Source organism: Morus notabilis, unplaced genomic scaffold (genome assembly GCF_000414095.1).
Source record: "Morus notabilis unplaced genomic scaffold, ASM41409v2 Scaffold87, whole genome shotgun sequence".
NCBI classification, from domain to species: Eukaryota; Viridiplantae; Streptophyta; class Magnoliopsida; order Rosales; family Moraceae; genus Morus; species Morus notabilis.
The window spans coordinates 366,385-378,620 of NW_010366183.1; the positions used below are offsets into that span (position 1 = coordinate 366,385).

At 37.3% G+C, this 12,236-nt stretch overlaps 3 protein-coding genes across 3 annotated transcripts; 2 read left to right on the forward strand and 1 right to left on the reverse strand.

Moving 5' to 3' along the window:
- The first annotated feature begins 536 nt into the window (after positions 1-536).
- LOC21405941 (probable sugar phosphate/phosphate translocator At1g12500) lies at positions 537-2,142 on the forward strand. Its single transcript, XM_010109780.2, has one exon. It carries the CDS (start codon positions 941-943, stop codon positions 2,018-2,020), a length of 1,080 nt encoding a protein of 359 aa, XP_010108082.1. The 5' UTR covers positions 537-940; the 3' UTR covers positions 2,021-2,142.
- A 3,136-nt stretch (positions 2,143-5,278) lies between these two features.
- LOC21405942 (basic blue protein) lies at positions 5,279-5,903 on the reverse strand. Its single transcript, XM_010109781.1, has 2 exons — positions 5,738-5,903; positions 5,279-5,643 (listed from the first exon to the last, which is right to left on the reverse strand). The coding sequence occupies exons 1-2, from the start codon at positions 5,901-5,903 to the stop codon at positions 5,279-5,281; spliced, it is 531 nt and encodes a 176-aa protein (XP_010108083.1).
- Positions 5,904-8,511: 2,608 nt separating this feature from the next.
- LOC21405943 (guard cell S-type anion channel SLAC1) lies at positions 8,512-11,694 on the forward strand. Its single transcript, XM_010109782.2, has 3 exons — positions 8,512-9,043; positions 9,829-10,634; positions 11,008-11,694. Exons 1-3 carry the CDS (start codon positions 8,519-8,521, stop codon positions 11,351-11,353), a joined length of 1,677 nt encoding a protein of 558 aa, XP_010108084.1. The 5' UTR covers positions 8,512-8,518; the 3' UTR covers positions 11,354-11,694.
- Positions 11,695-12,236: the final 542 nt, after the last annotated feature.

A 12,236-nucleotide genomic window follows, 5' to 3' on the forward strand; every position in this document is an offset into this window, starting at 1 on the left:
TATATATATTTATTATATAAAAAACCATACACTATTATATATGAACCCATATCTTCCCATCATACTCGGATCCAGTTAACTGATATCTACTTTAAAATAAGCATAAACAATAAAATTAGGTGAGCATTAAATTAGATCTCATTAAACCATGAATTTATCCACCCCGTTTTAACTCTTCCATTAATTTATAATTAAAAAACAAAATGGACCAACTTGACCATTTTTTACAGCATTCTCTGCACGTTCGTCCTACGTGGATAATAGTATTTTTTTTTCAAACGGATGGATAATCATAGTCAATTTAATTCGTTAATTTAAAATTTTAATTTAAATTAAGATATAATTTTATATAAAATTTTTTATTATAATAAAACACAAACTTTAAATTTAAATCCATAAAATAAACTCCGCCTTAAATTTATTACCAATATGACACCGTAACAGCCAACGACACCGTAAAAAGAAGAAAAACGAGTATTGTCATTAGTCAGACAAGAGTCGCACAACAATAATTGGGGCCCACACTAAAATCAAGATTAGCCAATACCGACACTGTGAGTCCGCGGACTCTTTTCCCAAGGAACTAATCGGTCTGGTCTTTTTTCTTTTTATTTTCTTTCATTTTTTCTCCTCTAAATGCCCTCATCGCATTTTGTAATCGAACGGTCCAAAATCCACGTTCCACCCAAATCTGAATCTCCACCGTTGGATTAGATCCTCTCCTGTTTCACTCCCTTCGTGCTCTATCGTTTCGTCATCCTCAATTCCTCGTCTCTTTCTTCTTTCTTTCTGCTCTGTTCAGATCTGAGAATAAACAAACGCAGAGACAAGAAAATTCTACTTCGCTCTCTCTCTCTCTCTCTCTCTCTCTCTCTAGCTCTTTCTCTCTCTAGAACCTGAACTTCTTGGGGAGAGAGAAAGTACGGTTGGTTTCAGTGCAATGGTGGAGGCACAGTCATGGACGACGCGTCGGATGAGCAACCCGAGGCTGGACGCCACCACCGCCGCCGCCCTGAACGATCAGCCGATCGACATTCCGGCGACGCCTCCGGGAGATGTACGGAACAGCGGAATCTACGCTGTCGGATCGCGGATATCGCCGACGGTGCTGACGGCTCTGATCATCGCGTCGTGGTACTTCTCCAACATCGGCGTCCTCCTACTGAACAAGTACCTCCTCAGCATCTATGGCTTCCGCTACCCGATCTTCCTGACGATGCTCCACATGATCGCCTGCGCCTCCTACAGCTACGTCGCCATCACATTCCTCGAGATCGTCCCCCGCCAGCACATCCTCTCGCGGCGGCAGTTCCTGAAGATCTTCGCCCTAACTGCGATCTTCTGCTTCTCCGTCGTCTGCGGTAACACCTCTCTCCGCTACATTCCGGTGTCGTTCAACCAGGCCGTCGGCGCCACGGGGCCGTTCTTCACCGCGATCTTCGCTTTCCTCATCACCTGCAAGAAGGAGTCCGCCGAGGTGTACTTGGCTCTTTTGCCTGTCGTTTTCGGTATCGTGCTCGCGTCGAATAGCGAGCCTCTCTTCAATCTGTTTGGATTCCTGGTTTGCGTGAGCTCTACAGCCGCCAGAGCTTTGAAATCCGTGGTCCAGGGGATTTTACTGACCTCCGAGGCCGAGAGGCTTCACTCGATGAATCTATTGCTTTACATGGCTCCAATGGCGGCGATGATTCTCCTCCCATTCACGCTCTACATCGAAGGCAATGTCGCGAGCGGTGCGATCGAGAAGGCTAGGAGTGATCCGTTCATGGTGTTTTTGTTGATTGGGAACGCGACGGTCGCGTATTTGGTGAACTTGACGAACTTCCTGGTGACCAAACACACCAGCGCGCTGACGCTGCAGGTCCTCGGAAACGCCAAGGCAGCGGTGGCGGCATGCGTTTCGGTGTTGATCTTTAGGAATCCTGTGACGGCGATGGGAATAGTCGGATTCGGCATCACCACATTGGGGGTAGTGCTTTACAGCGAGGCTAAGAAGAGGTCTAAAGCGGTACAAAAGTGAAACAAAAGTTTTCAAAAGGATTCGTTTTGATTTGCCATCGAGATTGGTATGGCTTCTACTTCCCTTTCTTTTATTCTTTCATTTCTCGCTTTTTTTTTTTTTTTTTTTTTTTTTTTTTTTTTTTTTTTTTTTTTGAGGGGTTGAATCATCCATTTCCCTTTTTTTTTTTTTTTTTTTTTTGTAATCTTTGAATTTGATTCCTGCTTAATGGAGAGAAAAGAAAGAAAATTTGCAAGCACGTATGCAATTGAACTGTATAGGATGAAGGGAAAGGAAAGGCCGAAATGGTTATGGCCTTTTTTCTTATGCCTTTTTTTTTTTTTTTTTTAATTCTTCTTGAATAGGGTTGGACTAAGAGCATATTATTTCAATTTACCTTACCCCGTATAGGTTTATATGATGTATTCTGCTCTTGAACACATACAATCATTTGCTAAAGATATCAATCTCAGTGTATTTTGTGGGAGGAGAAATTAATTCTTCCACTGTTCAATTTGTCAGACAGGATTTATATTTTTGTATTGATTCCTTGATTTTATTCAATCTCAATCCTTTTGCGCGATATATGTTGAGTTTGAGTGCTTGATTTCTACTCTTGTGTCTCATAGGATGTGTCCTTATTCCTTAGTGCCTTAATTCATGTTTTGGGAGTCTACTAGTTTATGTGGGTCAAAGTTTCTCGTTGGCTTTTCCAACTTTTTTGGGGTGAAACAATTAACAGGAACTTGTTCTCATAAAGGAACAAGCTTGGTCCCCTAAACTAGATTATTAGATGTGAAGTTCATTGAATGTTGTAGAAAGTATTAAAGTTCTCGACTTGTGAGATTGGAAAACTGACAAACTATTATCTTCAGTGATGGCCAAAATTCACCGTAAGCTAATCTGGGTGGTTCAAGATTATATGTGTGTGACAGACACACAAAGAGAGAGAACCATCTGAGGTTGTTCAAAGTTGCCGAATATAGAACTGACCACAGAATTTTGACTCTCTTTTTGATGGTTTTTATATTTTTTCATACTAGAAATTTCCATTCATAGAGAAATGCGACTTTGCCATGACTGCCAAATGGCACTTATTTACAAAACCAATTTTGTGTTAACTTGGAGGCGACGTACATCTTTCTAGCTTAAGACAGAAGAGTCCCAAACTTTGGTTTTAGGTGTTATGTTGTCTGTAATAACAAGCATGTCTGGTTTGCCACCATGGTTTTTGGCCTGATTATGTGGTACTTCCTCTCAAACTGCCCTGTCTGCATCACAGAGGGAAGGCATAAACAAATACCCCTTGTATTTATTTTCTTTAAATTTTTCTAGTGGTTGTTAAAACTAACATTTTTGCTTGCTTGAATTTACCATCCTTGTCTTATGTGAGCGTCGTACGACTCATATCTGGCCTCAGAGATATTATATAGACTTATTCTAACAAAATTTGTAGGAGAAATTGGCAAGTTCAAGAGTTAGGGGCTCTCCTTTTTCGTTACATTTATTTGCATGACAATGTCAAATTTCTTAGCGCATTCTGGGTGGCTAATTAGGAATTTACTTCTTTGTCTCTTTATTTGTGACCCCTTTTATGTTCTTCCAATAATATCATGTGAGATCAATTAAAATTTCATATCACATCAATTAAAAAGTCACAGTGATTACCTTGGGTGGCTATAAATTATTAGGGGATATAAAAGGGAATACAAATAAGGGGACATATGAGCTAAATCTGGCAAATTAAGTAATATTAAGCGTATAAGATGACATATTGGGGCTGGAGTCGTTTTCTTTCACTTGAGCTGTTGCTCTCACTGGGTGGTAAAATAATATATAGTGTGATGAAATATAAACATATCTAATACGTTGCTTATATAGCAAAAAAGTTGATGTCGTTGACTTGTAGCTTTGTTGCGTGTTGAGCAAGCTTCCATTGGCGTGCTAATAATAAGAAGTCGTTTTAAATATAACCTAGATTCACATTTTTTGCAAATAAGCTTGTAATAAGCAAAACAAACCTGAAATACCATATAAAAGGTAATAGTTTTTCCTGCTTAAACTATCTGCAAATAGTAGATTGAATTGATTGCTTGGCGGTCAAGAAGCCAGTTTTTCCTTGGTAATCAATTGCGATCTTTTTACAAGTAAACGACAACATCATTCTCCAAAAGTCATAAAGTGAGGGCGCGTCAAAAATGAGAACTCCTCGGTAGCCGTGAAAACATAACTTACCAATAATACGTTTGAACAGTTAATTTTCTATTAAGTTCTATTAATTTTGTACACGTAATGAAACCTAGAGGAATCTCTTTGTGGATTACAATACAGATCGCGCCATGTCATTTGTGATGGTTGTTGTGCTGAAAATGTGAACTAATGTGGGTGCTTTGTTACGTTTTTTAGCATTAATTATGTACACAGTCCCTATTTTTTTTTATTTTAACGTTATAGGAATCTAATAAAACCATTAGAGATATCCTATTTAAAAAAACCCCCCCTTAAATGAAAAAATATGAAAAAAATAATAATAACGAAGCTAGTGAAGTGGCCAGCGGCCACTTTTAGAGACAATCTCTATATGTGTGTCATCTTTTGCGTATAAAAGGCGCTTCCTAATACCTTCAGACGGAGCCAATCTTTTATTAGTTAAAGGTGTTAAACACCGTCGGTGTCCCATTTTTGTGCAAGTATTTTTCTTTTTATTGTCACGTGCTTTAAGTCAATTTTTCTCATAAGAAAAGAGCAAGAAAATGCGAGGAGCAATACGTGTTTCATGGTCGGACAAGACCGGCCTAGGCTTCATGTTGATGATGAGTAATAAGAATTGAAGTGTTTCGATAGCCACAATTATTCAAGTGAAAACAATGGCGAAAGGGCCACCCAATTGTCATATTCTTTGCATAATTTTATCTCATTTTCTGACCCCATTTGCTTCTTATGTACTTGTTTTCTCCTTGAAATAATAATTTGGTGCTGCAATGTGAATTTTGCTTATGAAAGGACCCTTTTTCTCTTCACAGTACAAAAATGATGAGACTAATCCGACCAGTTGAAGAACAAAAGTTTAATCCAAATTATGAGGGCTGCTGCTTTAAAGATCAATTAATTTATTTTATTTTGAAGACAAAATATGTGTTACAACAAAGAAATCAAACCAATAGTTCAAAAATCCCACCACAAAAAAATTCAAAACCACTCAAACAACAATGATCAATACACACAAAAAAAACATATCAAAAGAATCGTATGTATAAAACATCGTAACTCGCTCAACCATCAAGATAGGAACACTCCAAGAACACCCACTAAGATTGCCATCAAGCCAAATCTAGATGCAGAGCTAATATTCGCCACGGACGGTTGATCTTGGCTCGGAGAAGGTGAAGGTGAAGGTGAAGGAGAAGGAGAAGGCCAAAGAACAGGTGAAGATACCTTAGGCAACACTGTGATAACAAGCTTCTGGTTTCCCACTTCACAATGCTGACCAAAACCACAAATGTACCATTTCCTTCCCGGGGTTGCCAGGGTGATCGCATCGTTTCCGCTAGTCAGCGGCACCGTCCCTGCTGGGGCCGAGCATTGTTGGAAGCCAGTGCCATTGACTTTGAGCACATTGTGAGCTCCTTGTGGGTAATTGAACACTACAAACCAAAACCATTTATTTCGAGCATAATTAGCTAGTAGTCACATATGGTATATCTAATTATTGTATTGTGATAGAGATTTTGAGTTTACCGAGTTTGTCTCCAACATAGAATTCCTTTCCCTGAGCCCAAGCTTGGTAATCAAAGTTGATTGTCCAACCTGTCTCATCTCCGACGACGAATTCGACTGCAGAAATTGAAGGGACAGAAATTGCCATAATGGCAAGAGCAATGAGGAGGTATTGGGAAGAGGCCATTGTGCGTTAGTGTTGATTTTCTTCTTTGAGTGATTGGTTCTCTCTAGTGGAATTGCCTTGAAAGGAGATTATTAACTGCTTGTGAATTTGTTTTGTGATGATAGCAAGTCGAAATTGTTGCGTATTTATAGGCTCTGGTGCTATAAGCATATTGAAGAAAACAAAAGCCTAGAAATCATTAAGTCTGGCCTCGGACGGCAGTATTAGTGGGCACTTTTTGGCTGCCGAATGGCACAATGATATTTTTCCATATGTTATTACAAAGATTTTAAACTATGTGAATTACCGCATCTATGACCAATACAATATTGGACTTACATGAAAAAGGTAGAAGGCATTTTTTCCAAAGAAGTGAACATGGTAAGCTAGCCAGTCCGCAGAACTTTGTAAAGAAAATAAGAAAATGAGACAAATACCTTTTAAAGTGTATATATGTTTAGATTTGTATCCCTTACTCGTGATTAATATTACTTTTAGTCAAATAACTATATTAGTAATTAAAAAAGTATTAATCAAGAGTAAAATGGTAAAAATCATAACCCAACACTTTAAGGGTAAGTTCAACAATTTTCTTGAAGAAAATTGAGGCTGTAATAAAATATAGTAAAAACTACACTACACCGCATATTTACAAGAGTAGAATTGAAATATAATAATTTTTTAAGAATATTTTAAGAACACCATAATTGCATAATAATTATTATTATGATAATCACTTTTTATGCTACATAACTATATAGTAATTCTAAGATTTGAATTTTTTTCTATTTGTAAAATATTCGAATTTTTTTTTGTTTTATTTCAACATGATTAGTGACAAAAGTCCATCAAACTTTGATGGTTTATTTACCATTTTATCGTTGAACTACTCACATAAAATGTCCATTGTAAGAAAATTTAAAATAAATGTCTACTTTTTCATATTTTGACAGTGATAATTATTATAAAGTTGTAATTTTTATAATAATGACAATAGTTACATATATTGTACACAAAGATCTACCATTTTAAAATTTATAATCTTATTTCATTATCTTAAAGTTGTAATCTTTATACCCATTTGTTGATTGTTATAGAGTTTTTGTTGTTTAATTTCATCATTTATGATCATCATAATCTTAAAAAACTAAAAGTCGGAAGAAACAGACCTCTGAGTCATATTAAAAGAACATGTATATATTTTGAACATACTTTGAACATGGGTTTCAAAACTGATATATATCAAATCTTTTGAGTAAATTAGAGAAGATAATTAGGGGGCGTGCAGTCTTTTTTTTTTTTGGTTCATCTTTGACACGAGAAAACTTATTTTATAATTTTTGTATTTTTTATCAGAGAGACTGACAAAAAAAAATTGTATGCACTAAGAGTTTTTTCTTTCTTTCTTTCTGTTCTCTTTCTTTCCCGCCACCGCCGACATGGAGAATCACCTACTCTCCTGGCCGCCCAGAGCCACCCTTCTAGAGTGGCTGTTGCTGGAATCACATTGCCGTGTGGTGAGACCAGCGATAGTGCGTCTTGGTTGCCACCGTGGTTTTTTTTTTTTTTTTTTTTTTTTGTGTTTTAATATTCGGGCAAAAAAATACAGTTGTCATATTTTCTGGTGTCACAGTGGACTACCTTGAGTAATATACTAGGACTTTGCTTGTAGCATGGTTAGTCTACGGTTTGTTGTGATTTTGTGCAAGTCTATTACTTATTTTATTATTATGGAGAAATTATTAAACTTACCCTTTAAAATGCATGGATTTGATTTTAATCTTTACTTTTAATCAATATTTTTTTACTGAAAGGATATTAATCAAGACTCAAATGTAAAAATCTAGACTCGTGCATTATAAGAGATTGTTTATCTCCTATTTATGTCATTTTAAATAATTAAGTGTTATTATAACTTTTTTTTATTATTAACTAAATGATAATTATTTATTTTTTAATAGAGTGATATAAATACTATTTTACCATATTAAGTGGTATTTTTGGTTTTTTTTTCCCCCTAAGTCGGGTTATTACAGCAGTCTATCCCCAAGTACCACAGTAGGATACCGCTAGCCACAAATGGCTAGCACCATAAACTCGGAGATTTTTTTAGTATTCCAATGTGTTAATGTGGAATTTTCTGTCCATAATGAGGGTGGCACCCGTGTATATAAGCCCCCAAATTCGAGGTCGATCGGTATTTCCTAGCTTTCGACAGCTACAACTACGTACAACCCGTGACACGTCGAAATAAGCCCTTTGCATTATGTTTTATACGTTGAGAGTTTCATTTTCCTTTCCCCAACATGGCATCAAATATGAAAGAAAACTAAAGATCTTAAGCCACAAATATTGATGATTAATCCCTCTCACGGGATATCCCTCTAAAACCCCCACCTTTTTTCTCCATAAAAGTAATGGCTTCCATTTCATCCACCGAACAACCCCCACCTACATTTCTTGAGGGCCACTTTTCCCATAATTTTTTGTGCAGCCTCAATCGTCAAACGTACACATGGACCAGCATGCAACTAAATATCACTCGTTTTGAAGGCTATATATTATTAGTCATGCAAAAACCAGCTCAAAGGGTACTTTTTTGTTTCATTTCACATTGGCTTATGGAGAAGCCAAAAATGGATCACGAAAGGCCAATCTCTCCGAGTTCTCTCCAGACTCACTTTGTTGACATTCATGAGGTCTTACCAGAAGAAGAAGAAGAGGGAGATCCAACTATGGCTGATAAATCAGAGAATAAGCGCTTTAACCGACACGTTAGAGTAAGAGACGTGAAGAGAAGCCACAGGAGTTTCCGCAGGCAAGTTTCTCTAGAGACTGGCTTTTCTGTGCTCAACAGAGAGTCCAAGGCCAGAGATCATGAGAGGAAGGCTCTTCCTAGAAGTGGAAGGAGTTTCGGAGGTTTCGATTCGGAAAATAGGATCGGAATGGAGGGAAGGAAAGGTGACTTTAGTATATTCAGGACCAAATCAACTCTCAGTAAACAAAACTCTTTGTTGCCATCTAGAATTAAGGATCAAAAAGAGATGGAGTGTCATAGGAATATTGAAGGGTCTGAAGGGCTTGATGAGAGTGTTAATAAAAGTGTTCCTGCTGGGAGATACTTTGCCGCGCTTAGAGGTCCTGAGTTAGACCAAGTAAAGGTAATATTATCATTACTAAATGATTAAATGACCCCTTCTTGTGTTTTATGATTTTGATTAAATGTAACTTTGTCATGCACAGATAATATAGACATATTATAAAATAAAATAAAAATACTTTTCATATTATGTTAAATAAGCTATTTGTTCAACCACTGGTGACCTTGGCACAGAATCAGACATAATATAAGTACTTTTAAGATTAGGGTTCAGTTAATATTACCGTAAGGTTACTATAGGAATATTAAAATCGTTAGATTTAGTAATTAATGATGTCATTGTTTTCACTCTCATTTCAAGTCACAATACTATAATCTCGTGTGATCGTCAATGTTATCTAACAAATTAAACGTTGACGTGCATGTATTAACGGTTCTCATGTGACAATTTTTTCCCTTTATTTTCACTAAATCACGTTGAGCATAAGTAATTCTTAGTAATGAAGTCATTGTTTTCATTCTCATGTCACAATTACTGTATCGTTAATGTGCACGTGCTTATATTAATTTAATGGCCTAAATTAACTAGGATAACTATACCGTAATTGACACTAATTAAGGTAACTACAGGTTTTTTTAGTCTGTCACATGTTCATATACTAACTCTTGGACTCCAGATTTTTGCACAAGGACCACAAAATTTACGTGATAGTCTCTAACTAAATAAAAGACAAATATTGGTGATTAAGAACAATCATGACTGACATTTGGCATCTTTTACTAACAAGTGAAGAAACCAAGCTTGACACCATTAAAGATATTCAGCTTGTATGTGCATGAAACCAGGATTATGAAGATATTCTTCTTCCAAAAGACGAGCTATGGCCATTTCTCCTTCGGTTTCCAATCGGGTGTTTTGGTATTTGTCTTGGCCTTAGCAGCCAAGCCGTCTTGTGGCGTGCTCTTGCAACAAGCCCCGCCGTCGAGTTTCTCCACATTAGCCCTTTCATAAACCTTGCCCTCTGGCTATTTGCCCTTGCAGTTCTTGTCTCGGTCACTTTCACATACATTCTCAAATGCATATTCTACTTTGAGGCTGTTAAAAGAGAGTATTTTCACCCGGTAAGGGTCAACTTCTTCTTTGCCCCTTGGGTTGTCTGCATGTTCTTGTCCATTTCCGTACCGCCAATGCTTGCCCCGGCAACCCTTCACCCTGCAATTTGGTGCGCTTTCATGGGGCCTTATTTCTTCCTTGAGCTAAAGATCTATGGCCAGTGGCTTTCGGGCGGTAAAAGGCGGCTTTGCAAGGTGGCAAATCCGTCTTCTCACCTCTCGGTCGTTGGAAACTTTGTAGGAGCGATTTTAGCCTCCAAGGTGGGGTGGCAGGAGCCTGCAAAGTTCTTGTGGGCAGTTGGTTTTGCTCATTACCTTGTGTTGTTTGTCACTTTGTACCAGAGATTGCCAACTAGTGAAGCTTTGCCCAAGGAGCTACACCCGGTTTACTCCATGTTTATAGCAGCTCCATCGGCTGCTAGTCTTGCTTGGCGTACCATCTATGGAGAGTTTGATGGGTGTTCCAGGACTTGCTACTTCATAGCTTTGTTTCTCTATATTTCATTGGTTGTAAGGATCAACTTCTTCACAGGGTTTGGGTAAGCTATTCCTTACTTATAGCATATCACCATTAATTTTTGAGTTTTTATAGCATATGGGGTAGACGGTAGTGTAGCGGTCAAAATATCTTTTCTTCTCCTCCTCTAGGATGACCCATATGGTTTGATGCCAATGGTACATATAACATTGGACTTGTGGTGATGAGAGTGCAACTGGCCTGATATTTCGAGTAAAATTAATTCAAATCCCTCTAGTTCATGAATGAAGTTTTGAGTATCAAGGGATGAGAGACATTGATAAACCCCCTTCTTTTTTGTTTACCACAAAAAAAAAAAAAAAGGATTTTATTCATTTTGTAATTTAGCATCCTACAATTTCTAAGTTTCCAAATTGGCTAAAAACTGTTGGCAGGTTTTCAGTGGCGTGGTGGTCTTACACCTTTCCAATGACAACTGCCTCTGTAGCTACCATCAAGTATGCAGAAGATGTCCCTTCGTTTCTAACCAAAGGCCTCGCACTTACTCTTTCTTTCGTGTCATCAGCAATGGTGTCTGTGTTATTTGTTTCGACTCTTCTCCATGCCTTTGTATGGCGCACATTGTTTCCGAATGACTTGGCGATTGCGATAACAAAGAGAAGGCTTGCCAAGGAGAAGAAACCTTTTAAAAGAGCCTATGATATTAAGCGCTGGACAAAGCAGGCTCTCACCAAGAACAACTCAGTTAGAAAGCAATTTGATGCAGAGAAAGAAGGCTAATGATTCCTCCATAATCAGAAGAAACAAGTTATGCAATGCTATTTTCACGTACCGAATTAATCACAAATTAAAACCATGATTCCACGAAGATCATTTTTGGAAGATCAGAAATCCATAATGCTCACGATGTTGTATTCATAGAGCAATTTAATGGAGACAAAGTAAGAAAAATATGAGAGCATTAGTGATGCTAATAGTACAACATACACGACGATTATATTGTATGAGCACTCGTATATATCCCCATGGTTAAAATCCCCACTATTTATGTAAAGTGGGTTCCACAAGGTAGGTAGGTGGGACTATACTTAGTGGGACCTATTTTCCATTTTATATCTCTCATGGTGTCCATATAACATTAATGCACCACCTGTGGTGCTAAACTTAGTACTGAATACATATGCTCATTACATGTTCCCTCAGCTACGTTGGGTTTTGCTAAGGCTAGGGCAGTGACGCGTTGGATGCCATGCCATGCAAGTCCTTTTAGGCCATTTTCTTTTTCTGCCTTGAATAAGTTAAAGACTTTGATTGGTATAATTAAGTCTGTCCATCAAATTAAGAGGACGTAATCAAGTAGTTAGCCGACGCATAAAGAATGTTGTAAAGAATGTTGCACTTATCCTTCTGACAGGTTTTTAACATGAATTATAAAATGTATGGGATAGTGTCTTTACATGACTTATGAAACGTAGGGGATAATGACAACATTCCTGAAAGTATAAAGTGTAATACAATAGGTGCGTTTGAAACTCGTTTTAAAATAATTTTATTTTTTATATAAAAATAAAAATAAAAATGTTTTCAATCTCAAACAAAAATTATTTTTTAAAATACGTTTGACAATTTTATTAAGAAATTATTTTCAATACAAAAAAAAAAT